Raw genomic sequence first — 27,676 nt, forward strand, 5'->3', positions numbered from 1 at the left:
ACAGTTGAGTAGTACCCAGCACCGCAGTGCTGCAGTGGCCTGCCTACATACCTAGCTACAGACTGTGCTTCTGGATATCGGCCCAGCATTGCTAAACATTCTGCTTTGAGGATTTTGAAGCGATGGCAGGCAGGGGCAAATTCTAAAGCACGGTCCATGCAGAAAACAACCTATGGGAAAGAACAGAATAAATCAGGATCTTTATCCTCGACTCCAGAAATAGCTTCACTTAAGTTTGGTCAAAGCAACAGACAGATTCAAAACTCTTAGAAGTTCCCTGAGTCCACTGTTAGACAGAAAAATAACATCAAAATTTGTTTTTGTAAAGCCTCACACTTGCTAGGCAAGTACTATACCACTGAGCTATACTCTTAGCTTGATCAAAGTTTAAAAAAATAGCTAATGTCCGCGTGGTGGCACACGCTTGAAATCCCAGTGCTTGGGAGGCTGAGACATGAGGACTGCAGGTTCCTGGCCAGCCACAGGTGCTTAGTGGGGCCCTCTGCAACTTAGACCCCATTTCAAAATAAAGAATAAAAAAATAGGGCTGGGGGTGTAGCTCGAAGGTTGAATGCCCCTAATTTCAATCCCCAGTATGACAAAGAAAAAAGAAAGAAAAAAAAAAGCCCGTTCTAAGCTCTTATTTTTGGTTTAAGTTTCTACTCCTAGGAGATCCTTGCTGAATCATATTCTCCTTAAGACTACCCAACCCAAAGCAGGAATGTGGAATTAAAGGCTACCCATTCCCTCTAAGAATGTGGCCAAGAGGATCAGAAAGACATGAAACCTGGAAACTCACAAGCAGTGATAACATAAATCCCATCAACACAGATCATCATGGCAATTGCGATTCTTTTTTTTGTGTGTGGTACTAGGGATGGAACCCAGGGGCATTCTACCTCTGAATTACAACCCCAGCTCTATTTTTTATTCTTTATTTTGAAACAGGGTCTTGTTAGGTTGATGAGCCTCACTACTTGCTGAAGCTCTTCTTGAATCTTCGATCCTCCTGTCTCAGCCGCCCAAGCACTGGGATTACAAGCATGCCACACAATGTAATTCTAAAACAGAAGGGGTCGGCGGCTGTGAATGGCTTATCACCTTTCATGCAACAAAACAAAACAAAATAAAACCTAAGAATGTTTGTTATGTGGGTATGTATATATTTTTTTTTATTAAAGTACTGGGGATGGAACCCAGGGGCATGCTACCTCCGAGCTACATCCTGGTCCTATTTTTTTAAATTCTTTATTTGGAAACAGGGCCTCATCAAGTAGCTAAGGCTGTCTGTGAACTTGCGGTCCTCCTGCCTCAGCCTCCCAAGTACTGAGATTACAACCCAGCACACCTGGCTAAGAACATGTATTTGATAAAGGTTTAAGAAAATTGTAGAAGGAAGGCTGGGATATAGATCAGTGGTAGTGCTTCCCAACATGCAGCAAGGCCCTGGGTTAAATTCCCAGGACCTATAAAAACTGCACAAGAAAGCTGAAGCCCCAGTAACAGAGGGCTGGGCGCAGGAGAATGAACAGTGGCTACCTGAGGCGAGAACTGGGCAGATGGAGGGCATGTGTGAAGGAGCTCAAGTATTCTTTCCTTCTTTCTAGGTTTGAACCATGAACAGTGCCTGTTCAAAATGAAATTACAAACCACAGGAAAGCCGGTGAGCTAGAAACTGTTCACCAAGACATTCTGCAGCATCAGCACAGCAGTGGCGTCTCTTGGGTGGCACGGGATACACTCCTGAAAGCTCTGAGGGCAGTGCGAGCGCTGAGCTAGCAGGTAGAGCTGTGGTGCCGATTCTCCCCTTCAAGTGAAAGAGAATGAGGGGAAGGAAGGACATCGCCAGCACCCCAGCAGCCACGGCTCTGCGGTGCAAGAACCGGCTGGAGGACCGGCACATGCAGAGCTGCTCTGCTCACTGGGAGGCCGGCGCTTCACTCCCCACCCCACCTCCATGCCCACTAGGGACAGCTGCGGGCAAAGAAGAGCTTTGTTTCTTCCAAGCTCATCTGCTTCCCCTGCCAGGATCCTAATTCTTCATTTGTGACATCACCATGAGCTACAGTGGAGGGGGCTGGGATGTCACAAACAGAGGATTCTGTTAGGACTCGGGATTCTGGCTCCAGAGTAGGCAAGAGAGAAAAGAAGCGCAAAAGATCGCTTCTGAGACAAAGCCTTTGCCTATGTAAACCTCAGAAGACGTGACAGTAGGCAGAGTGCTCTCTAGACAAACGCAAAACAAACGTGAATTGCACTACAAAGACACTGTGGTTATTAAAACTGATGGACAGAAGAGAAATGCTAAGTTAATACTGGAACTCTGCGAAACCTAATCTGATATATCACCAAATAAGAGACCTTCACAGCGAGTGTTGAGAATGGTTAACTGTTGCCCCTTTTACCAAACACTGAGTGTACCTGCTACAGAAAGCACCAAGAAAACATTCACATAAGAAGCCTCAACTCCCTTCCCTGGATAAAATTCACTAATTTTATGTGATCTTGAAAATCTCTCCTGATCAGTGGTTTTTAATCTTTTGGGAAACATCTACCTCCCATTTTGAAACTTCAGTGAAAACTATTTCTAAGTACAATCTAAGGATGAGAATTATACAGTTCAGGCATTAACAACTCCAAGATTTATTAGAAAGATCTGGAACTCATGCCGGGCGTGGTGGCGCAAGCTTGTAATCCCGTGCTTGGGAGGCTGAGACAGGAGGATCGCATGGGTTCGAAGCCAGCCTCAGCTACTTAGTGAGGCTCTCAGCAACTTAGTGAGACCCTCTTTCCAAATAAAATATAAAAAAAAGGTCTGGGAGTATAGCCCGGAGGTAAAAAGCCTCTGGGTTCCACCCCCAGTACCACCAAAAAAATAAAATAAAATAAAATAAAAAGAAAGATCTGGAACTCATACCTTTCCCACATTTCAGATGTCAACTCTTTTTAGCATATACATACATATGCATATACATACATACGAAGTGTGGGTGTGTTACTGGGGATTGAACTCATGGGCATTCTACCTCCGAGCTGTATCTCCAACACTATTTTATTTTTATTTTGAAATAGGGTTTCAGTAGATTGATCAAAGTCTTACTACTTGCTGAGGCTGTTCTCAAAGTTGTGATCCCCTGTCTCAGCTTCCCAAGTATTGGGATTATAACCATGCTCCACCATGCCCAGCTTAACATGTATATTTCTAAGAACTATCAGACAGTCTAATTGTGTGGTACTGGGGATGGAAACCAGGGGCATCCTACCAACTTTATTTTGAAACAGGGTTTCACTAAGTTACCGTCTCAGCCTCCTCCAAGTACCAAGATAAAAGGCATTTGCTACCACGCCTGGCTCAATCTAACATCAAAAAGGTGGGAAATAGGCAGGTGTGGTGGCACACACTTGTAATCCCAGTACCTGGAAAGCTGAGACAGGAGGACTGCAGGTTCACGGTCAACCTCAACTATTTAGCGAGGTCCTCCGCAACTTGTGAGACCCTATTTCAAAATAAACAATAAAAAATAGGGCTGGGGTGTAGATTGGAGGTAGAATGCCCATGGGTTCAACCCCCTAGTTATGCAAAAATAAATAAATACATAACAAAAAAAGATGGGAGACAAGTTACTCTGTTCAAAATGTAAAGTGAACCTCCCCTTATAGAAGCTCCCAGTTTACATAAAACGAAAAGTTTACACTCATTTTTAAAATAAAAATGGAATACCCAAACCAAGTATTTAATTCCACTGGCTTTTCTTTATTTAGCCATAAGTTTTGGGATACTACCATACACCAACAACAGGGACTAACTCAACAAACACTGTCTCTGTCTCTGTCTCTGTCTCTGTCTCTGTCTCTCTCTCTCTCTCTCTCACACACACACACACACACACACACACACACACACACACACACACACACGAACTTTGTAAGAAAGGGTAGGTAAGATCGTCTTAGAATTGTACTTTACCTTCCGAAAATCTCGCTTCTCAAAATCTGATTCTGCTATTTTCTCATATTCCATGACTGCATTAGCGTTCTAACTACACAGGAAAATCAGATAAATGAAAGTTTTAATAAAGTTGTAGACCAAACAAAAAAAAAATCAACAAGGTCTTAATGAATCTGTTCTTTCAAAATTATCTATACCCCACACCACCCAAAAAAAAAAAAAAGGAAAAAAAAAAAAGAAAAGAAAATCTGCAGCTCAGGGCTTTCAGAGGTCAAAATGGTGAAGACATGGGCAAGATTCCTTAATAGAAACACTAAGATCTAAACTGCACTCTCAGACCAGAGAAATAGCTCGCGAGAGAGCAACAAAATGCCTAGCACTTAAGAGGCCCTGGCCTCAATCCCTGAGACCACAAAAAGAAAGAAAAAACCAAAGTAACTTCACCCTCAATTTGAACATCAAGTCCCAAACAAAAGAACCATGCCTTAATGTCTGTAAATAAAAACAATGTTTTGGCAGGGTGTGACTGCAAGTTTTGAGATTCTCAATAAAATGTATGCAAGAGTAAAGTGAACATATATGGAGATGGAACTAAAACATTTTAACTGTTACCAGTTTAATCAGGATTTGAATTTACCAAAATCCTTTTTGAGGGGAATAGTCTCTGCCTTCATACATGCTAGGTAAGCACTCTGTCCCTGAGCTACAAACCCCGGCCTTAATTTACACAAATTCTTTTTTTTTTTAACTGCAGTACTGGGGATTGAACCCTAGGTCCTGTGCATGCTAAAAAGTACTCTGTCACTAAGGTATACCCCAGACTCTTCTTATTTATGTATTCACTTATTTTGTGATGATTTAGATTAAATCAAGGGATACTATACCTCAGAGCTACATCCCCAGCCCTTTTTATTTTTTAATTACTTACTTACCTATTTATTTATTTATTTGGCACTAGGGATGGGATGGGGCATTCTACCTCTGAACTACACCTTAGCCTGATTTTTAAAAATTCTATCCCCCCCCCCCAATACTGGGGATAGAATCCAGGGGCCTTCTACCTCCAAGGTACACCCCCAGTCCTATTTTTTAAATTCTTTATTTTGAAACAGTCTCACTGAGTTGCAAAGGGCCTCACCAAGTAGTAGCTGAGGCTGGCTTCGAACCTGTGCGATCCTCCTGGAGTCTCAGCCTCCCAAGCACTGGGATTACAAGCATGTGCCATTGTGCCCAGCTATTCTTTCTATTTTTAAAACAGGATCTCACTGTGTTGCTGAGGGCCTCACTAAGTAGCTGAGGCTGGCTGCAAACTAGCGATCCGATCCTCCTGTCTCAGCTTCCCAAGTACTGGGGTTACAAGCATGTGTGTCCCACAACGCCTGGCTATTTATTTATTTATTTATTTATTTGTACTGGGGGTGGAATCCAGAAGCTTTCTACCTCCAGGCTATACTCCCAGGCCTTTTTTTTTTTTATTATTTAATATTTTACTTGGAGACACGGTCTCACTAAGTTGCTGAAAGCCTCACTAATTATCTGAGGCTGGCTTCGAACCGGTGTGATCCTCCTGTCTCAGCCTCCCAAGCGCGGGGATTACAAGCATGTACCACCCTGCCTGGCTTATTTTTAATTTTTAAAGAAGATCTCACCAAAGCTGGGCATGGTGGGGCACGCTTGTAATCACAGCACTTGGAAAGCTGAGACAGGAAGATTGCACAGATTCAAAGACAGCCTCTGCTACCTTAGTGAGGCTCTCAGCAACTTAAGACACTGTTTCCAAATAAAGTATAAAATAGGTCTGGGAATATAGCTCAGAGGTAGAAAAGCCCCTGGGTTCCACCTCCAGCACTATAAAATAAAGAAATAAATAAATTAATTAATTAATTAAAATAAAGAATAAAATAAAAATAGGGCAGGGGGTGTAGCTTGGAGGTCCAATGCCCCTGGGTTCCATCCCCAGATCCACCAAAAAGAAAAAAGAAAAAAAGGACCTCACCAAATCACCACATATTGGCCTAGAATTTCAGCCTCCCCAGTACCTAGGATTAAAGGCACGAACCACTATGCCCCGCTTACTCAAAAAAAAAAAAAAAAAAAAAAAAAAGGTTTTTGCTGTCTGGGATAGAACCCAGGGGCATTTGACCTCCAAGCTACACCCCCTGCTCTCTTTTTTTTTTTTTTTTGGTGGTACTGGGGTTCCTGGAAGCCCTTCTACCTCTGGGCTACACTCCCAGACCTATTTTTACATTTTTATTTGGAAACAGGGTCTCCTAAGCCAGCGCGCGGCTGGCTTCGAACCTGTGCGATCCTCCTGTCTCTGCCTCCCAAGCGCTGGGATTACAAGCGTGCGCCACCACGCCCGGCTATTTTTTTATTCTTTATTTTGAAACAAGGTCTCAGGTGTCAGCCTCCGGAATGCTGGGATTACAAGCATATACCACCACCATGCTTGGTTTACTCAATTTTTTTGTTGGTGCTAGAGATTGAAACAAGCAGTATTTTACCCCCAAGCTACACCCTCAATCCTTTTTATTACTCTGAAACAAGGTTTCATTACCTTTCTAAGACTAGTGTCTCAGCCTCCCAAGTTACAGCAGTGCACCACCAGCCAGGCTACTATTCAAATTCTTGAACCTCATTCAAATTAAGCCTTGTAGCGTGTGTGTGTGTGTGTGTGTGTGTGTGTGTGTGTGTGTGTGTGTGTTACTGAGGATGGAACCCAGGGGCACTGAACCTCCGAGCTATAGCCCTAGCCCGCTATAGCCCTAGCCCTCTTTTTAGTCTTTTTATATTTTAATTTTTAAGATTTTTGCGGGTCGCTGGGCGTGGTGGCGCACACTTGTAATCCCCGCGCTTGGGAGGCGGAGACAGGAGGATCGCGCAGGTTCGAAGCCAGCCGCGCTGGCGTAAGAGACCCTGTTTCAAAAATATAAAATAGGTCTGGGAGCGTAGCCCGGAGGTAGAAGGGCTTCCAGGAACCCCAGTACCACCAAAAAAAAAAAAAAAAAAAAAAAAAAAAAAAAATAATAATAATAATAATAATAATAATAATAATTAAAAAAAAATTTTTTTGCGGGTCTGGGGATGGAACCCAGAGGCATTTGACCTCCCAGCTACACCCCCTGACCTATTTTTTTTCTTCTTTATTTTGAAACAGGTTCTCACTAAGTTGCAGAGGGCCTCACTAAGTAGCTGAGGCTGTCTGTGAACCACTATCCTCTGGTCTCAGCCTCCAGAATCCTGGGATTACAAGCCTGTGCCACCATGCCTGGCTTGTATCTGCCTATTTCAGAAGCCCTCCAATTTTCAGAATTTTTTGGTGGGGAGGTACTAGAGGTTGAATCCAGAGGCATTCTATTTCCAAGGCACATCCCCAGCCCAATTTTATTTCCTATTTGGAAACAGGGTCTCATTAGGTTGATGAAAGCCTAGCTAAGTTGCCAAGGTTGGCTCTGAACATGTGATCCTCCTGTCTCAGCCTCTTAAATACTGGGATTACAAGCATGTGCCACCATGCCTGGCTTCTATTTTCAGAGTTTTTAAAAAGCTATAAATCAGGGAGGGACTGGGAGGGAATGGGGTGGGAATTGGGTAGGGGGTTAAATCAGCGATGAGTACATGTTTGTACACACAAGTTTTTTACCCCAATATGATGTTTGAATATAATGCACCAAAAAAAAAAAAAAAGCTATAAATCATGTTCAAAACCCACTTTACAGATAAGGAAGTTGTGGCTCAGAGATCAAAGTCACACAGCTGTGGTTGATGGCAGAAATGGGACTAGATCTCAGTTTTTCTTTTTTTTCTTTTTCTTTTCAGTACTGGGGGTGGAACCCAGAGGCTTTCTACCTCCGGGCTATAATCCCAGACCTATATTCTATTTTATTTTGAAACAGGGTCTCACTAAGTTGCTGAGAGCCTCACTAAGTAGCTGAGGTTGGCTTTGAGCCTGTGTCATCCTCCTGTCTCAGCCTCCCAAGCGCAGGGATTACAAGCGTGCGCTACCCGGCCTCAGTTTTGACTTTCAAGTCATTACTCTTTCAAAATATATCGCACTGAGCTGGGCATGGCAGCACACACCTGTAGCCTGAACACTCACTCTGGAGGCTGAGATATGAAGATCACAGGTGCCAGGCTAGCCTCAGCAACTTAGAGAAACTCTGTTTCAAAATAAAATATAAGCCAGGAGTGGTGGTACATGCTTGAAATCCCAGCATTCAGGAGGCTGAGATAGGAAGGATCATGGTTGGTGGACAGCTCAGCTACTACTTAGTGAGGCCCTTTGCAACTCAGTGAGACCCTGTTTCAAAATAAAGAATAAAAACTAGGGCTGGGGGTATGGCTCAGAGGTAGAATGCCCCTGGGTTTTATCCCCCATACTGCAAAATAAAATAAAATAAGTAAATAAAATATAAAAAGGGCTGGGGCAAAACCCAGAGGTAGAATGCTCCTAGGTTCAATCTTCAGTAACACACACACACACACACACACACACACACACACACACACACACACACACACCACACTAGCACCAACACGCTCAAATCCTTACCTCCTGTTGTGCCTGAGTGTTTTTGTGATCCAGTTCTAGAGCTCTCTGGAAGCTGCGACACGCTGCCATGGCATTCCCTAGTGAGAGGTGGCATTTCCCCTCTCGTAGATGCCCCTAAAGGAGACACAAAGACAGAAGGGAGCATGACTGGCTGGGCAGAAAGGAGCCAAGAGCAGCATCAATACCCACACTAAACCAACACAGGCTAAAAACGACTAAAGGTGCGGTTCTTAACCACGGCAATTTGTCTTCCAGGGAACATTTATCACTGCTAGGAGACATTTTTGGTTGTCACAACCAGGGAGAAAGAGTGCCACTGATATCTAGTGGTTAAAGGCCTGAGATGCCGTTAAACATTCTGTAGGTCACAGGGTAGTCCCCCCAACAAGAAAGAATTATCTAAACCTAAATGACAAGTGTCAAGACTGCGAAACCCTGGGCTAGAGGAACACAACTAGAGCAACGTTACATACCCGGACAAAACTGTCATCCAACCTCACTGACTGCTGGGCATCTCCAAGAGCTTCCCGGAACCTTCCAAGCATCATCAATGTGGCTGCTCGATTACCATAATAGCTAGCATTTTTGGGACACATATCTAAAGGAAAGATAAAAGAACATATAAGAGCCGGGCGTGGTGGCGCAGGCTTGTAATCCCCGTACTTGGGAGTCAGAGACAGGAGGATTGCGCAGGTTCGAAGCCAGCCATGCTGGCTTAAGAGACCCTGTTTCCAAATAAAAATATTAAAAATAGGTCTGGGAGTGTAGCCCGGAGGTAGAAGGGCTCCCAGGAACCCCAGTACCACAGGAAAAAAAAAAAAACCAAAAAAACAAAAAACTTATTTACTTTTGTGTGTGTGTGTGTGTGGGTCCGAGGATGGAACCCAGGGGCATTCGACCTCCAAGCTACATCCCCTGCCCTATTTTTTATTCTTTATTTTGAAACTGGGTCTCACTGAGTTGCAGCGGGCCTAAGTAGCTGAGGCTATCTGCAAACTGCGATCCTCCAGTCTCAGCCTCCCAAATGCTGGGATTACAACACCCGGCTTGGCCATGAACCGTCTATCCTCCTATCTCAGCCTCCCAAGTATTGGGATTACAAGTATGTGCCACCAAGCTTGGCTCCCCCCTTTTAAATATGCCTTTATAGGTACATTATAGTCTCATATCATAACATAAATCATGTTGACAGTGACATACATGCACACAGCCTCTCCCCTTCTGTGTACAGAATACTGAGATTAACTCTGGTATTTCCACATATGTTCACATCGTCAATGGTAGCAATTCCTTCACTGCTCTGCACTCTCCCCTTTTCTTTTCCTAGACCACCCTCCCTGGCTCCACTGAGGTTTCTCTTCCATTACCTCGAGTCCCTCTGGCTCCCCACTGCTGCCTCGCTTCCTCACAGAGAAAACACAGGACCCTTCCCTTTCTGTGACTGGCTAATCTCACTTAACATAATGTTCTCCAAGTCCTTCCACTTTCATACAAATGACACAATTCTGTTCTTCACTGCTGAGTAGATTTCCACTGTGTGGATGTCCCACAACTTTGCAATTCATCCATCTGTTGATGGACACTTAGGGTGGTTACATAATTTGGCTACCATGAATTGTGCTGCTATGAACATGGGCATGCATACATTATTGTAGTTCTCTGGTTTCAACCCCTTTGGAAAGATACCCAGGAGTGGTATAGCTGGAAGCCCTTTTTATTTATTATTTTGAGACAGTCTTGCAAAGTTGACCAGGCTGGCCTTGACCTTGCCATCCTCCTGCCTTTGCTTCCTGAGTAGTGAGTGAGATTACAGGCATGTGCCACTGTACCCAGCTAAGTTATAGCTTTTTCTTGTGTGGTACTGGTGATTGAACACAGGGCATTCTGCCTCTGAGCTACACCCACAGTGCTATTTCTTTTTTAAATAAGGTCTTGCCAAGTTGCAGAGGGCCCTGCCAAATTGCTGAGGCTGGTACTGACCCTGTGATCCTGTCTCAGTCTCCCAAATACTGGGATTACAGGCATCTACTAGGACATTTAGCAAGTTACTTACCTATTTCTTGGTGTTGGGGATTGAACCCAGAGGCAATCTAACTGCAATCTACACCCTAGCCCAATTTTTTATTTGTTATTTGGAAACTGGGTCTCAACTAAGTTGCTGAGGCTGGCTTTGAACCTGCGACCCTCCTGTCTCAGCCTCGCAAATACTGGGATTACAAGCGTGCGCCAACACGCCAGGCTCTTATTAATGAATTAATTTGTTGTAGTGGCCGGGCATGGTGGCGCACGCTTGTAATCCCAGCACTTGCGAGGCTGAGACAGGAAAACCCCACAGGTTCAAAGCCAGCCCCAGCTACTTAGTGAGGCTCTCAACAACTTAGTGAGACCTTGTTTCCAAATAAAGTATAAAATAGGTCTGGAAGTATAGCCTGGAGGTAGAAAAGCCCCCGGGTTCCACCGCTAGTACCACCAAAAATTAAAAAAATGAAAACTGTTGTAGTAGGTTGGAACCCAGGGACACTGTACTTCCAAGCTATACCTCTAGTCCTATTTTAGTTTTTTATTTTGAAACAGGGTCTCACTAAGTTGTGGATGTACTAGTTGCTGAAGCTGGCCTTGAACCTGTGACACTCCTATCTCAGCCTCCCAAGTACAAGTTATAGCTTTCAAGTGCACTGGTTGGGCTGGGGGACAGCCAGATAAGCTTATGGCCTGGCATGTATGACACCCAGATTTCAATCCCAACACCCAACCCCACAAGTAAAAAATAAGTACAATGATTATCTTTTAGGGTGAAAGAGCAGTGCATCTTGCGTGTGTGTGGTACTGGGAATTGAACCCAGGGGCATTCTACCTCTGAACTACATCCCCAGCCCTATTTTATTTGTGGTACTGGGACTGGAACCCAGGGTTTTCTACCTCTGGGCTACGCTCCCAGACCTTTTTTTTTTTTTTTTTTTTTGGTGGTACTGGGGATGGAACCCTTCTACCTCCGGGCTACACTCCCAGACCTATTTTATATTTTATTTGGAAACGGTCTCTTAAGCCGGCGCAGCTGGCTTTAAACCTAAGCAATCCTCCTGTCTCCGCCTCCCAAGTGCAGGGATTACAAGCGTGTGCCACCACACCCGGCCTCCTAGACCTATTTTATATTTTATTTGGAAATAGGGTCTCACCAAGTTGCTGAGAGCCTCACTAGCTGAGGCTGGCTTCAAACCTGTGTGATCCTCCTGTTTCAGCTTCCCAAGTATGGGATTACAAGCATAGGCCACCATGCCCAGCTTTATTTTATTTTTTGAAGCAGGGTCTTATTAAATTGTTGAGAGTCTCACCACTTGTTGACGCTGTCCTCAAACCTGCAATTTTCCTGTCCCAGCATCTCATATACTGGAATTACAGGCATGTACCACAATGCTGGTTGCGGTCTATCTTCTTAACAAATTATGTTTTGTGTAGTGAGATATTAAAATAAAATTGTGGTGAGACGTGGTGGCATATACTTGTAATCCCAGTTAATTGGGAAGCTGAGATAGAAAAATAAAATAATATTGCATTTGGTGAGCTGGGATAGAAAGCCTATAAGCAAGTTAGGTGAGAAGAACGCTGACATGGAATTAAAATTTGCTGACAAACTAAGCATGGAAATAAGACTTAATTTTACCCCTAAAAGCCATTTTCTGTTTTTTTCTTTCTTTCTTTTTTGTGGTACTGGGGATGGAACCCAGGGGCATTCTACCTTTGACCTATACCCCCAGCCCTATTTTTTATTCTTTACTTTGAAACAGGTCTCACTTAGTTGCAAAGGGCTTCACTAAGTAGCTAAGGCTGTCCATGAACCATTATGATCCTCCTGTTTCAGCCTCCCAAATGCTGGGAATACAAACATGCGCCAACATGCTCAGCCCCAAAAGCCAAACAGTAATAAGTGAACTGGCAATGATATGGTGTATTAGGGTGGGTATCATTTTGCAGTGACATTCAGTATTTCAGGAATTGCCTTTAATTTGCCAAAGGAAGAACTACCCACCACCAGTTTTTTGTTTGTTTTTGCAGTACTGGGGATGGAACCCAGGGGCATTCTACCTCCAAGCTATACCCCTAGCCCTATTTTTTATTATTTTGAAATGGGCTCAGTGAATTGTAAAGGGCCTCACTAAGTAACTGAGGCTGTCTGCGAGCCACAATCCTCCTGTCTCAGCCTCCCAAATACTGGAGTTATAAGCCTGCGCCACCAACACCCAGCTCACCACCAGTTTTAAAAAGTTATCCTCAACCAGGCTTGGTGGCTCATACCTATAATCTCTGTACTTGAGAGGCTGAGATAGTAGGATCATAGGTTGGAGACCAGACTCAGAGAGAAAAATAACATAGCCGGGCGTGGTGGTGCACGCTTGTAATCCCTGCACTTGGGAGGCTGAGACAGGAGGATCGCACGGGTTCAAAGCCAGCCTCGGCTACTTAGTGAGGCTCTCAGCAACTTAGTGAGACCCTGTTTCCAAATAAAATATAAAATGGGTCTGGGAGTATAGCCCAGAAGTAGAAAGCCTCTGGGTTCCACCCCTAGTACCACAAAATTAATTAATTAACTAATTTTAAAAAAAGAAAGAAAAATAACATTAGGCTGGGGGTGTAGCTCAGAGGTAGAATGCTCCTGGGGTCAATTCCCATTACCCCCACCCAAGAAACAAGTTTCCTCCCAGGAGATCATTATGCCTGAAGGCGTTCCCACAGCAACGGCCATCAGCCCACTCAGCACAAGGCTCCTTAGGGAAGTGCTGCTTGTCCTGTGCTTGGCGAGTGTGTGTTCTGGCCCAGCCACCAGACTCACTCACCTATGGCTTTTGTGTAATAGTTATAGGCTTCGTTGTAATCTTTCTTGGCATAGTACGCATTTCCTTGTTCCTTGAAGCACTCTGCTTCTCTGGAAAGAGAAAGAGAAAGGTGTTATCACACTGCAGGTACAATCTGTTGTCTCACAGGAACAATCTCTGGTCTAGAGTTCCCAGCACACTGAGCTGGAAGTTAGTGTGATACTTGAAGAGATTTACAGATTTGTTCAATAGGCTGATGAACCCAAAGGAAGAAGTGCTCATCAAAGGATCCAAGGTCTTCAGATGCTTTGCCTGTCACTGACATTCAAGCTAAATCAAGAAAACTCCCCATGCTGCCTGCTTCACCCAGTGTACTGTCTGGCCTGCCGTCACCCTCCCGTAGGTCAGGTAAATTTTTATATTCTCACAGCATCTAAAATTTTCCTTTTAAATGTGGTGCTTGGGGTCAAACTCATAACTTTGGGCATGCTAAGCACATGTTTTACCACTGAGTTACATCCCCAGACAAGTGGATTTTCAGATCTGTTCCTTTCCAAAATATCACAACTGCTGGCTCTTTTACAAATTTCAAGAAAAACCAGTTACAGGTAATTCCACTGGGGCAACTGACTTCTCAGTGTGAAATGGGTCATGTCCTTTAAGAGTCTTAATGATTGTTTCCTAAAAAGTGGCTCATGCATTATTGCTAGATGGACAAGCAGAGCAAAAGCAGGGGACAGAGGAGTTAAAGCTTATAGCATGTTAAGCCGGGCGTGGTGGCGCACGCTTATAATCCCAGCATTCGGGAGGCTGAGACCGGAGGATCGCGGTTTGTGGACAGCCTCAGCTACTTAGTGAGGCCCTCCGCAACTCAGTGAGACCCGGTTTCAAAATAAAGAATTAAAAAAAAAAAAAATAGGGCAGGGGCTGTAGCTTGAAGGTCTAATGCCCCTGGGTTACATTCCCAGACCCACAAAAAAAAAAAAAAAAAAAAAAAAAAAAAAAAAAAAGCTTATAGCATGTTGGTTTTTAAGATGGGGGACAGAGCTAAGTAAAAGCAGAGACTGAGAACTTGGCTGATGGGGACATCAGAAATGCAGGCTGCCAGTGCCATGCTGCAACGGGTACTCCTCTCCTGGTATCACCTTGCCCATCAGGTACATCTCTGTACTTCTTGCACTTGTCTTTGGTGGTACTAGGGATGGACCCAGTACCTGTGAGCAACACCCTCAGCCTTATTTTATTCTTTTACTTTTGAAACAGGGTTACACTAGGTTATGAAAGTCTATTTGCTGAGGCCATCCTCAAACTTACAATCCTCTTGTTTCAGCCCCCAAGTACTGGGATTACAAGTGTGCACTACCACGCCTGGCTCTTATCGCACCCTTTTATCAACTACCCAGTAACTAGACACAAATCAAACGAGAAAAACAAAGAGCTTTAAAAGAACAAGAAGCCAGTAACCTCTATTAGATACCCCAAATCATTCTACTGCCCAACCTGAATGGTATATTGTTCTTTACTAAGTATCTGAGCATTTCTCTAGGAATCTTTGTTTCTTTTTTGTATCCTCTATGCATGCCAAAAAAAAGAAGAAGAAAGAAATTTCAATTCTGGGTTTCCCAGAATGGAGAAAAAAGCCATAGTTCTTAACAATGATGATGGTATGATTTCATAGCTTGATTCTATGGACACTGGCATTGGAGAAATTCATGGTTTATTTGTTTACATGTTTTAAACTACACTGGCAAAGCTGCCCTCCTTTTATTGAGTCAATCTTCTCTCTCCATTCTCCTCCATCACTGTCCTGGCAAGCCCTACTAACATGAAAAGGCTGCTAGAAGAAAGGAGAAGGAAAATGGGAGTGACCTATAAATGCTGACAGATTTGAACTGCGATATAAATCTGCTTGAGTAATTTTATTATACCAACTGTCACAATGTTGTAAAAAAGCTATCTACTATTAAAAGGATCACCAAAACCAAGATTTAAAAGAACAACTGAGCCGGGCGTGGTGGCGCACGCTTGTAATCGCGCTTGGGAGACTGAGAAAGGAGGATCGCACAGGTTCGAAGCCAGCCTCAGCTACTTAGTGAGGATCTCAGCAACCTAGTGAGACCCTGTTTCCAAATAAAATAGAAAATAGGTCTGGGAGAATAGCCCGGAGGTAGAAAGCCCCTGGGTTCTACCCTCAGTACCATCAAAACAAACAAACAAACAACTGAGAGCTGGGCTTGGTGGCACACACTTGTAATCCCAGCATTTGGGAGGCTGAGACAGGTGGATCACGGTTTGAGAACAGCCTCAGCTACTACTGAGGCCCTTTACAACTCAGTGAGACCCTGTTTCAAAATAAAAAATAAAAATAGGGCTGGGTAGGTGTAGCTCAGAGGTAGAATGCTCCAGGTCCCATCTCCAGTATCACATAAACAAACAAACAAAGAGAAATCTTTCAACATGGTATATATGTTCCTGTCAATGTAAATGAAGCAAGGTACTATAAAAACTATGAGGAACCTAACCTTTAAGAGCAGATGAGCCCAAAGATTTGAAGAACTACCCTAAAACTGGATTTCAAAAGTTGAATCACCTGGGCGTGATGGCGCACGTCTGTAATCCCAGCTTTCAGGAGGCTGAAACTGGAGGACTGCAGTTTGAGGACAGCCTCAGCTACTTAGTGAGGCCCTCTGCAATTTAGTGAGACCCTGTTTCAAAATAAAGAATAAAAAATAGGGCCGGGACTATAGCTCGGAGGTCGAATGCCCCTGGCATTCCCCAGACCCAGGGGGGAAAAAAAATTGAATCAAACTGCTATGAAGAAATGGAGTCGTAAATTCCAAAGCAGCCTGACCCAAACTATCTGAGCAGGTTTAGCCTCCTCATAGGTGGTCTAGTGGCCAAGAACATGCAAATCTTTGAGGCACAAAGGCGCCCAGGAACTCAGGTAGATATTATGGTAGCAGTAAAAGCTTGTTAGGCAAAAGTGAACCAGGACCTAGAGCTCCTGAAAGGCGCTCGTCTTCTTGCAACACTCCTTCCATGGAAGTGAGCAAGTCCAGCAATGGCTTCTAGTAAAAAACAAAGGAAGATGTCTGTGGAAATTGTTAAAAGTGACTGAGGCTGGGAACTTTCTATGCATTGTACTCTAAACAATTAGTCATGTGAGTTTCATTTTTCCCATTTTTCAGAAGGTATTCTGGTTTGGAGGCTACATAACTTGCCCAAGGTCAGGATGTGACCCGCATTTGTCAGATTCCGAAGCTTGTGGACTTTTTACTATGTTAAACTCTTTCTCTAATACTCACTTCTACCTATTGACAAATACTTTTAAAAAGCTAATCTGTAGTAATGAGAGTAGGCATGGACAATATGTATAAATTTTTTAAAACTAAAACACAAAATATCCCCTGCAAATAAAATTCAGCCCCAGGACTGAATCCTAGATTTAAACAGGCGAAGACCTTTCTAACAATCAGTCATAGAAGGAGCAGGGGTCCTTTCTCTTTAAGATGCAAGACCTAGTGAACTGGACTTTGCCTCCCCCAAGAAATGCATTTCATTTTAGTAAATGGTGAGTAGATTCCATTCTAGAGCAAACAAAGCAAGTAATGTAGAGTCAGCCCACAGCAAAAAGAACAAGAATTGTGTTGTGACAAGTTACCATGTTTTTAACCTCACACTGCACAGCATCAGGCCAGAATTAGCTATTCCCACACAACTGCCTCATGAAAAGGACTTATTTTCATAGAAACGTGGCTGATTAACAGCTGCCTAAACAATGGGCACTTAGAGCTTTTGGACTGAACGCTTATATTTTGCCTACAGGTCCAATGCCCAACGTGGAGTCCCTCCTTCGTTTTGACCCCCCCACCAAATACACGACAAGCTTTAACCAAAGGCCTGACCCTGCGAGATCAGCCGAGGAAAGAGTGGATCTTTGGAATCCAGCATGGCAGCAGCAAGAACTGAACAAGGCTGCATCAGGAACAATTCCAGGGTCAAATCCAAGTGCTGCCCTGGGAGTCTGAGAAATGGCTGAAGCTTGTTCAAGTTGCCCTTACAGCAAAGTGACTGAAGGATGAGGTGTCAAAGGCGTGGGACTGGAAAAGAAGGAGAAGAGCTGGTTAACACTGCAATGTGGGCAGCCCGGCGGTGGCTGTGCCACGCCACACACTACCAGGGTCAATTCACCACGCACCTACCCAAACACATCACTACTGAGAAACGAAGGATTCATCTAGTCCAACGAAAAAGAATAAAAAGATTCTCAAAGGACCAAATTCAACGACAGTTTGTTTTCTGTGGCTGCAAAATTAAATTCAGACAAAATCCTAACATACATACCATAGCAAAACACGGACTTGGCCATAACTGCTATTAACAACAATATATTTCTAGTATTTTTTCAGTGTGTCAAAATATTTCCATTGGAGTCTTTCAAATGGCTTTTTGAAGTGATTAGAGGAATAATTTCACCTCCCCCAACAGAGGCATCAGCAGCGAGGTACACTAGGTGGCTGCATGGGCTTCCTAACTTTTATTTTGTTCTGGGTTTGTTTGTTTGTTTGTTTGTTTATGCAGTACTGGGAATGGAACCCAGGGGCATTCTACCTCCAAGCTACACCCTCACCCCTAATTTTAATTCTTTATTTTGAAACAGGGTCTCACTGCATTGCAAAGGGCCCAAGTAGTTGAGGCTATCCTCAAACCGCAATCCTATCTCAGCCTCCCAAATGCTGGGATTACAAGTGTGCGCCACCATGCCCAGCTCTGGGCTTATTTTTGAAATTTAATTTATTTTTGTAGTAATGGAGTTAAACCCAGGGGAATTCTACCTCTGAGCCATATCAGCCCTATTTTATTTGGAAACAGGGTCTTGTCAAGTTACTGGATGTTGATCTCAAACCTGCGACCCTCTTGTCTACACTTCCCAAATACTGGGATTACAGGCATGCACCACTGCACCCAGCTTATTTATATTAAAAAAAATTTTCAGAGGCTTTCCTCATGATAAGCAAGCACTATACCACTAAATTACATGCCAGCCCACTGTTTTTTTTTAAATTTTTAACTTTGTTTTTAAATTGTGTTTTTTTTTATTTTTTTTTATTTTTGGTGGTACTGGGGATGGGACCCTTCTACCTCCGGGCTATAGTCCCAGACCTATTTTTATATATTTTATTTGGAAACAGGGTCTCTTAAGCCAGTGCAGCTGGCTTCAAACCTGCGTGATCCTCCTGTCTCAGCCTCCCAAGCACGGGTATTACAAGAGTGAGCCACCACGCCCGGCTAAATTATGTTTTTTGTGGGGTTTTTTTGCACGTCTGGGGATGGAGCCCAGGGGCATTTGACCTCTGTGCTACATCTCCTGCCCTGTTATTTATTCTTTATTTTGAAACAGGGTCTCACTAAGTTGCGGAGGGTTTAAGTAGCTGAGGCTGGCTGCGAACCATGATCCTCCGGTCTCAGCCTCCCGAATGCTGGGATTACAAGTGTGCGCCACCTCGCCCGGCTTAAATTATGTTATTTTTAATCAACACATAGTAATTATACATGGGTTGGAGTATAGCTCAGTGGGAAAGTACTTGTCTAGCATACACGAGGCCCTACGTTTGATCCCTAGCATTGCCAAAAAGGAAAAAGAAAAAAAGGGGCATATTTACTTATGAGGCACAACGCAGCATTTCAGTGATAATGCAAATGCAATGATCAGATCACGGTAACTAGCAAGCCCATTACAGCAGCCACTCGTCATTTCTTTGGAGGCTTTTTTTTTTTTCATATCCTGTTAGTGGTTAGAGTAAAGGTTTACTAATTTATTCCGTTCTCTATCCAATCTTTGGGTCAACTCAAAGCAGAGTAATGAGGCACCAAAAAATGCTGGGCACGATTCTGCCTCTATCACTTTAACTGCCAACAATTCTTGTGAGAATAGCCACTAAAAGGTTTTCAAAATAATCTGTCCTCTCTGCATGCCCCGTGGCACGCATGATGTGGGAGATGTCTGTGAGAAGATCAACAACAGAGAGCCTGGCCGTCCTTCTGATGGAGTCGGAGAAGCACAACACATGTCACTCTTGGTCTACTTTGCATTTTTAAAAAATGTATTTCATAGCTGGCCATGGTGGCGCACGCTTGTAATCCCCGCGCTTGGGAGGCAGAGACAGGAGGATCGCGCAGGTTCAAAGTCAGCCGTGCTGGCTTAAGAGACCCTGTTTCAAAAATATAAAATAGGTCTGGGAGTGTAGCCCGGAAGTAGAAGGGCTTCCAGGAACCCCAGTACCACCAAAAAAAAAAAATAATAATAATAATAAAATAAATGTATTTCATAGCTGGCCATGGTGGTGCACACCTGTAATCCTAGGAGGATCCAAGGTTCAAGGACAGCCTCAACAACATAGAGACTCTCAGCAACCTAACAAGACCCTGTTTTCGAACAAAAAATAGAAAAGGTCTGGAGGTATAGTTTGGAGGTAGAATGGTTCAATACCCAATACCACAAAATATCCAAGCAAATAAATAAATAAATGTGTATTTTTTTATTTTTCAGATATAAACTTGCCAGTCAGAAAACTGCAGCTCTAAATACTTGTTCATCACACATATATGCGTGTTAAAATCAGTATATCCTGTAATCATTCAGGTATAGTCTATTTCTCTCAATTTAACATTCATTCATTACTGACACTAATTACTCCAACATATAATGCCAAGGGAAATACTATGTACCACAAAGGTCTTAGTAGGATTTGGGATCATGTGATCAAATCAGACAACCTGGGCTTATGATAGCCAATTTTGCACATTTATAGCTCAGCTACATTAAAAACACATTAAAGAGACCCTGTCTCCAAATAAAATAGGTCTGGGAGTGTAGCCCAGAGGTAGAGGGCCCCTGGGTTCCATCCCCAGTACCACCAATAAATAAATAAATAAATAAATAAATAAATAATAAAAAACACATTAAAGAAGGGCGTGGTGGCGCACGCTTGTAATCCCAGCATTTGGGAGGCTGAGTGAGACGGGAGGATCGCGGTTCACGGACAGCCTCAGCTACTTAGTGAGGCCCTCCGCAACTCAGTGAGACCTTGTTTCAAAATAAAGAATAAAAAATTGTGCAGGGTGTGTGGCTTGGAGGTCAAATGCCTCTGGGTTCCATCCCCAGACCAACCAACAAACAACCAACCAACAAACAAACCACATTATAACACCATCAATGATATTGCAATGTCCCCTAAATTAGAAACCCCGTAAAAATTTCCATTTTCTCTCTAAATACTTCCAAGTTAAATACTTAAGCAAGATCCCTGCCTTAAGCCAATTAATGTAACGTTTTAGTAATTAAGGAGGTATTCAGAAACTTCAGTCTTTGCTAATGCTGAACAAATTCACTGGGTGGTAGTTTTAAAAATATCCTTAACCTGGCTGAGTTCTCTCAGGATTTTCTTGACATATCACACACTTGTAAATTGTTAAAACAGGAATGAAATTCTTCACCAACTGTACAGTATCATTTTAAGATTAGCGAGAAGACTGGCATGGTTTCATTATTCTATGATATTTGTAGCTGGGAGATGCTGATTAGCTTTTTCTTTTTCTGAGATAGGATCTCCTTATGTTACCCAGGCTAACCTCTTTTTTTTTTCTTTCTTTCTCTCTCTCTCTCTCTCTCTCTCTCTCTCTTTTTTTTTGGCAGTACTGGGATTGAACCCAGGAGCCTTCTATTTCTGAGCTACTATACCCCCAGCCCTATTTTTTATTTTTTTTGTGTGTGTGGTACTGGGTGGAATCCAGGGGCTTTCTACCTCTGGGCTATCCACCCAGACCTATTTTATACTTTATTTGGAAACAGGGTCTAAGTTGCTGAGAGCCTCACTCAGTAGTTGAGGCTGGCTTCGAACCTATGGGACCCTCCTGTCTCAGCCTCCTAAACTCTGGGATTACAAGCGTGCGCCACCACGTCAAGCTTATTATTTGTAACAGGGTCTCACTAGGTTACGCAGAGCCTCACAAGTTGCTGATGCTGACCATGAACCTGGAATCCTCCTGCCTCAGCCTCCCAAGTACTAGGATCACAAGTGAGCACCACCACGCCCAGCTTGACCTCTAACTTTCCATCCTTCTGCTTCAGCCTTCCAAGTAGCTGGGACTATAGGTGTAGGCCACTGTACCAGTTCAATTAGATTTTTTATGACAAAAAGTATCCCATATTGCTTTTATATTAAGCATCTGGCTAAAATTATCTACCTACCTACCTATCTATCTATCTATATTTTTTGGTGGTACTGGGATTCCTGGAAACCCTTCTACATCAGGGCTATACTCCCAGACACACACACACACACACACACACTCACACACTCTCTCTCTCTCTCTCTCTCTCTCTCTCTCTCTCTCTCTCTCTCTCTCTCTAATTTGGAAACGGGGTCTCTTAAGCCAGCACGGCTGGCTCCAAGCCTGCGCGATCCTTGTGTCTCCATCTCCCAAACGTGGGGATTACAAGCGCGCGCCACCACGCCTGGCTAAAATAATATTTTAAATAGATCTAAACTCTTTCATTAGCATTAACAATAATTTCAACAAAACAGATGCAGCAAGCCGGGTGTGGTGGGGGTGCACGCCAGTAATCCCAGTACTTGGGAAGCTGAGAAAGGAGGATTACAGATTTGAAGCCAGCAACTTAGTGAGGCTCAAACAACTTTTGAGACAGTGTTTCAAAACAACAAATTATATTATAAAACTGGGCATCACCATGCACGCTTGTAATCCTAGCATTTGGGAAACTGAGACAGGAGGATGGATTTGCAGGCAGCCTCAACTACTTAGTGAGGCCCTTCGCAACTCAATGAGACCCTGTTTCAAAATAAAGAATAAAATATAGGGCTAGGGATATAGCTTCGAGGTAGAATGCTCCTGGGTTCCATCCCCAGTACCACAAAATAAAAATAAATAATTATAGGGCTCCGGGTGCAGTCCAGTGGCAGAAGGCCCTTGGCTTCAACCCTCAGCACCAAACAAACAAACAAAGCAGATGCAGCAGCTTGGATGAGGTAGGAGCTTTTTTTTTTTCCAGTACTGGGGATCAAACTACGGGATACTCTACCTATGCGCTATATCCCCAGACTTTTCTTTTAGTGGTAGGGGATTTAACCCAGGGGCATTCTACCTTCAAGCTATACCCCCAGCCCTATTTTTCTGTTTTATTTTGATAAAGGTCTCACTATGCTGATGAGAGTCTCACTATTTGCTGAGGCTGTCCTCGAATCTGTGACCCTCCTGCATCAGCCTCCTAAGTACTGGGATAACAGGCATGCACCACCAACCTGGGCTTCTTTTTTTGAGACAGGGCCTTACTAAGTTGCCCGGGCTGGCCTCAAACTTTTGATCCTCCTGCCTAAGCCATAGCAGCTAGGATCATAGATGTGTGCTATTATACCTGGCTTGGTTGTCCCCCCACCCCTTGATGTGTTATTCAACTACTCCTGAAGTGGAAGTAATATCCGATTTTGCTAAAATTACAACTGAGGAAAAAATAATTTATTTTGTTAGAGCAGAAGAGTGTTTACGGGCCTCTGATTTTGGAAAATATTTTATTGGTAGGAAGAAAGAACCTTAGGCAAAATATACTTCCCTTCAGGTGACTAGGAGTAATATTCTACAATGAAAATGAGCTGAATATCCTTTAGGCATTTCTATTATATTACCACTTCCAAAACGTCTCCTTACTCTGGTTACTGTGCCTCAATTCTTTGACTCAGTCAAATTTACTCACTGCCAGAGTATCTAGAAATGTCCTCCTCCCTTTAGAATTCACAGGATCTCAGCCAGCTAGAGTAGAAATTCCTCGCTCCTTCCCACAGGAAGACCTCTTGTCCCCAATGGCATGTCACAGGGCCTGTTTCATGTTGTACTCTCTCTGACCTTCAAGAGAGAATAAAGTACAAAGATCCCAGGAGCCTAATTTCTAGTCCAAGCTACCGAAAGCAAAGTACTCCATTCCTTCCTTTCTTTGGGGGATGGATCCCAGGGGTGTTCCACTGAGCTACATACCATCTCTTTTTGAGACAGGATCCCAGTAAGTTGCCCAGGCTGGCCTCAAACTTGTGATTCTCTTGTTTTAGCTGAGTTGTTGAGATTACAGGCATGGGCACCACACCTGGCTTCTTTTACTGTGGTATTAGGGATGGAACTCAGGGGCATTCTACCTCTGAACTACACCCCCAACCCTAGTGTTTTTTTGGGGGGGCGGGTCTGGGATGGAACCCGGAGCATTCAACCTCCGAGCTACACCCCCAGCCCTATTTTTTATTCTTTATTTTGAAACCAGGTCTCACTGAGTTGCAGAGGGCCTCACTAAGTAGCTGAGGCTGTTCTCGAACCGCAATCCTCCTGTCTCAGCCTCCTGAATGCTGGGATTGCAAGCGTACACCCAGCTCCCTATTTTATTTGAAACAGGGTCTAAGTTGTGGAAAGCCTCACTGAATTGCTGAGGCTGGCTGCAAACCTCCTGTCTCAGCCTCCCATGTATTGGGATTACAGGCATGCACTATCATACCTGGCTTCTTTTATTAAATCTAACTGAGAAGTGAAATGTCAACTGAAGTTTAATTTAGGTAAGTGGAAGCCATTATAATTTGCAATAATTTCACAAACACTGGAATGCTGGGTGCTTCATAACTGTCCAGGAAAAGCAGAGGTGGGCTCTATCCAACTGCTACCTGTTAGCAAAGTTACCGGCTGCCCTGCTTTCTTTACCCCACTTTCTACAGAACAGACACATTCTGCTTTCAATTTGAAGTGCAATTAAGACAATTCCTCCCACCTACCCCCCAAAGAACAGAAAGGCAGAAGACAAATAGGAAGAAAATCTCTTGACATACCGGTTCAAATTGTTCTCTAGAGACTCAAGGGAGCCTCAACATGGGCAGAGCCAGAGCGACCCGAGCAGCACCAAGAGCTACCCAGTAAGTCTACACAAAGCAGGAGCACTCTCTACTGCTGGACCAGGGAAGGGCACCAGGCAGCTCTGTGGAGCTGGTGACGTCTTATACAGTGGGGGAAAAGCAACCAATGAATTCAGTCCACACAGAAATCTATCACTGTAGGAAGGACATTCAGAGACATACCTACCTCAATTGTAAGTTTTACACTCATCTAGTTCCTTAAATAAGAGGTGTCACAATCTACGGAATCTACCTACCCTTTACTTACCCTGGGGAGAGGAAACTAAACTGTAAAGCCACTACTTCTGAAAAAGAAGCTTTCCTATAACCATTCCACGGGCACAAGCCATTGGCCTTCAGCTTTAGCCAGAGGCCTGTGCTTATAACATATCCCTAAGCCTACCATATTCCATCCCTTGGTTCCCTATTCTGTGATATCTCCCATGACTCTTGTCTAATGGGGACAAGAGTACCCTGCAAAAATCTCACAGAGGAACTATAATTAAGAAAAAGGCTCCTAGTGACTCAGGAGGTTGAAGCAGGAAGATCATGAGTTTGAGGCCTCCCTTGGTAACTTAGTGAGATCCTGTCCTGAAACTATAAACAATTTTTTTTTCTTTTTTGCAGGTCTGGGGATGGAACTCAGGGGCATTCAACCTCCAAACTACACCCCCTGGCCTATTTTTTTTTTCTTTTTTCTTTTTTGCGGGTCTGGGGATGGAACCCAGGGGCATTCAACCTCCGAGCTACACCCCCTGCCTTATTTTTTATTCTTTATTTTGAAACTGGGTCTCACTGAGTTGCAGAGGGCCTCACTAAGTAGCTGAGGCTGTCTGCGAACCAATATCCTACGGTCTCAGCCTCCCGAATGCTGGGATTACAAGCATGCGCCACTACGCCCGGCTTTTTCTTTATTTTTTGAAACCAGGTCTCACTGAGTTGCAAAGAGCCTAAGTAGCTGAGGCTCTCCACAAACCGTGATCCTCCAGTCTCAGCCTCCCAAATGCTGGGATTACAAGCATGTGCCACCATGCCCGGCTTCTAAAATCAATTTTTAAATAGAGACTGCTTCCTCAGAGATGGGAGCCAGAGGAAGAGTCTGAGCTGTTCACTGGTATTATGCTTCTCAAAGTTCTCTTGGGTCCTTATTTCTTTTTTTTCTTTTTTTCTTTTTTCTTTTTTTTGGAGGTACTGGGGTTTCTGGAAGCCCGTCTACCTCCGGGCAACACTCCCAGACCTATTTTTTTTTTCTTTCTGGAAACAGGGTCTCCTAAGCCAGCTCAGCTGGCTTCGAACCTGCGCGATCCTGTCTCCGCCTTCCAAGCTCAGGGATTACAAGCATGCGCCACCACGCCCGGCTCTTGGGTCCTTATTTGAACAAATGTTTAACTAAAAGCAAACTGCCCAAGAAGGAACTCTCAGGACAGAAAATCCAAACACAGCAGAGGGTCCTTCTTGCCTCTTCGTGCTTTTCTCAAAAGTAAGATTAAGCCATGTGTGGTGGCACACATTTGTAATCCCAGTACATGGGAGACTGAGACAGGAGGATAGCAAGTTCAAAGCCAGCCTCAGAAACTTTAGTGAGGCTCTCAGCAACTTAGCAAGACCCTGTTTCAAAAAGAAAAGGTCTGGAGCATAGCCTAGAGGTAGAAGGCCCCTGGGTTCCATTCCCAGTACCACATACACATACACTAACACTAATGCTGCCTCATATGCCTGCAATTTCAGTACTTAAAAGGCTGAGTCAGGAGGATCACAGGTTCAAGGCCAGTCCCAGCAATGTAATGAGACTATTAGCATCTTAGCACGACCATTTCAAAACAAAACAATTTTTTAAAGGACTGATGGTGTAACTCAGAAGTAGAATGCCTCTGGGTTGAATCCCCAGCACCATCACACACACAAAAGTAACATTAGAACCAGAAGAGACAGTTAACACTGCTTATGTGATAATCTGGTCTCCTCCCACACTGTGACTTTAAGTCACATGTCAGTAAAAATATCAGGTTTTGGAATCAGATTGGCAAAGTCATATATTCCTCTTCATATTGCCATTCTCCAAAGCTTCAACCACTCATATCAATTGTGGGACAAAGCACAAAACTGTCTTTTTGTATGTGTGTGGTACTAGGGACTAAACCCCGGGCATTCTACCTCTGGGCTACACACCCAGCTACACTCCATTTTCTAAATCTGGAAACAGGCCGGGCATGGTGGCGCACGCCTGTAATCCCAGCACTTGGGAGACTGAGACAGGAGGATTGCACAGGTTTGAAGCCAGCCTCAAGCCAGCCTCAGCTACTGAGTGAGGCTCTCAGCAACTTAGTGAGACCCTGTTTCCAAATAAAGTATAAAATAAGTCTGGGAGTATAGCCCGGAGGTAGAAAAGCCCCTGGTTTCCACCCCCCCGTACCACCAAAAAAAAAAAAAAAAAAAAAAAAAAACAAAACAAAAACAAAAAATAAACCTGAAAACAGGATCACACTAAGTTGCTGAGGCTGGTTGCAAACTAGCAATCCTCCCGTCTCAGCCTCGCAAGTACCAGGATTATAGGTGTGTGCCACAATGCCCAGCTATGGAACTATCTTTTTTTGTTTGTTTTTGCAGTACTGGGGATGGAACCCAGGGGCATTCTACCTCTGGGCTCCACCCCCCAGCCCTATTTTTTATTCTTTATTTTGAAACAGAGTCTCACTGAGTTACAAAGGACCTCACTAAGTAGCTGGTGCTGTCTGCAAACCACAGTCCTCCCATCTCAGCCTCCCAAATGCTGGTATTACAGGTGTGTACCATCACGTTTGGCTGGAACTATCATTTTTATCTAGTTAGCGGAAAGAAAAAAATTGTCACTTCAATAAAATGAGGCAGGCGTAATAGTGCATGCCTGTAATCCCAGTACTTGGGAGGCTTAGACAGGGGGCTCTCAGGTTCACAGCCAACCTCAGCAACTTTAGCAAGATCCTGTTTTCAAATAAAGTAAACAAACAAACAAACAAACAAACAAACAAACAGGGCTGCAGGTATAGCCTGGAGATAGACATCCCCCGGGTTCCACCTCTAGTACCACACAAAAATTAAAAATAAATAAATAAGTAAAATGAATGGCCTACGAGAACTATACTCTGAATGCTGTTCTTACTGCTGAACTTCTCAGTTTAAAAGAATACCTGGAGCCGGGTGTGGTGGCACACGCTTGTAATCCCAGCATTCGGGAGGCTGAGACCAGAGGATCGCGGTTCATGGACAGCCTCAGCTACTTAGGCCCTTCGCAACTCAGTGAGACCCTGTTTCAAAATAACGAATAAAAAATAGGGCAGGGGTTGTAGCTTGGAGGTCAAATGCCTCTGGGTTCCATCCCAGACCTGAAAGAAAGAAAGAAAGAAAGTAAGAAAGAAAGAAAGAAAGAAAGAAAGAAAGAAAG

At 43.7% G+C, this 27,676-nt stretch overlaps 1 protein-coding gene across 1 annotated transcript in view; it reads right to left on the reverse strand.

Moving 5' to 3' along the window:
- DNAJC7 (DnaJ heat shock protein family (Hsp40) member C7) overlaps positions 1-27,676 on the reverse strand; it is a gene marked incomplete at both ends in the record, with an annotated part of 49,218 nt that overhangs the window by 14,478 nt on the left and 7,064 nt on the right. The window contains 6 exons of the mRNA XM_080714066.1: positions 52-170; positions 3,968-4,036; positions 8,502-8,615; positions 8,975-9,099; positions 13,334-13,422; positions 17,374-17,412. Coding sequence (XP_080570192.1) covers positions 52-170; positions 3,968-4,036; positions 8,502-8,615; positions 8,975-9,099; positions 13,334-13,422; positions 17,374-17,412 — 555 coding nt within the window. The remainder of the gene's footprint in view (positions 1-51; positions 171-3,967; positions 4,037-8,501; positions 8,616-8,974; positions 9,100-13,333; positions 13,423-17,373; positions 17,413-27,676) is intronic.

This window comes from Muscardinus avellanarius, assembly GCF_963383645.1.
Source record: "Muscardinus avellanarius genome assembly, chromosome: 16".
Taxonomy (NCBI): Eukaryota; Metazoa; Chordata; class Mammalia; order Rodentia; family Gliridae; genus Muscardinus; species Muscardinus avellanarius.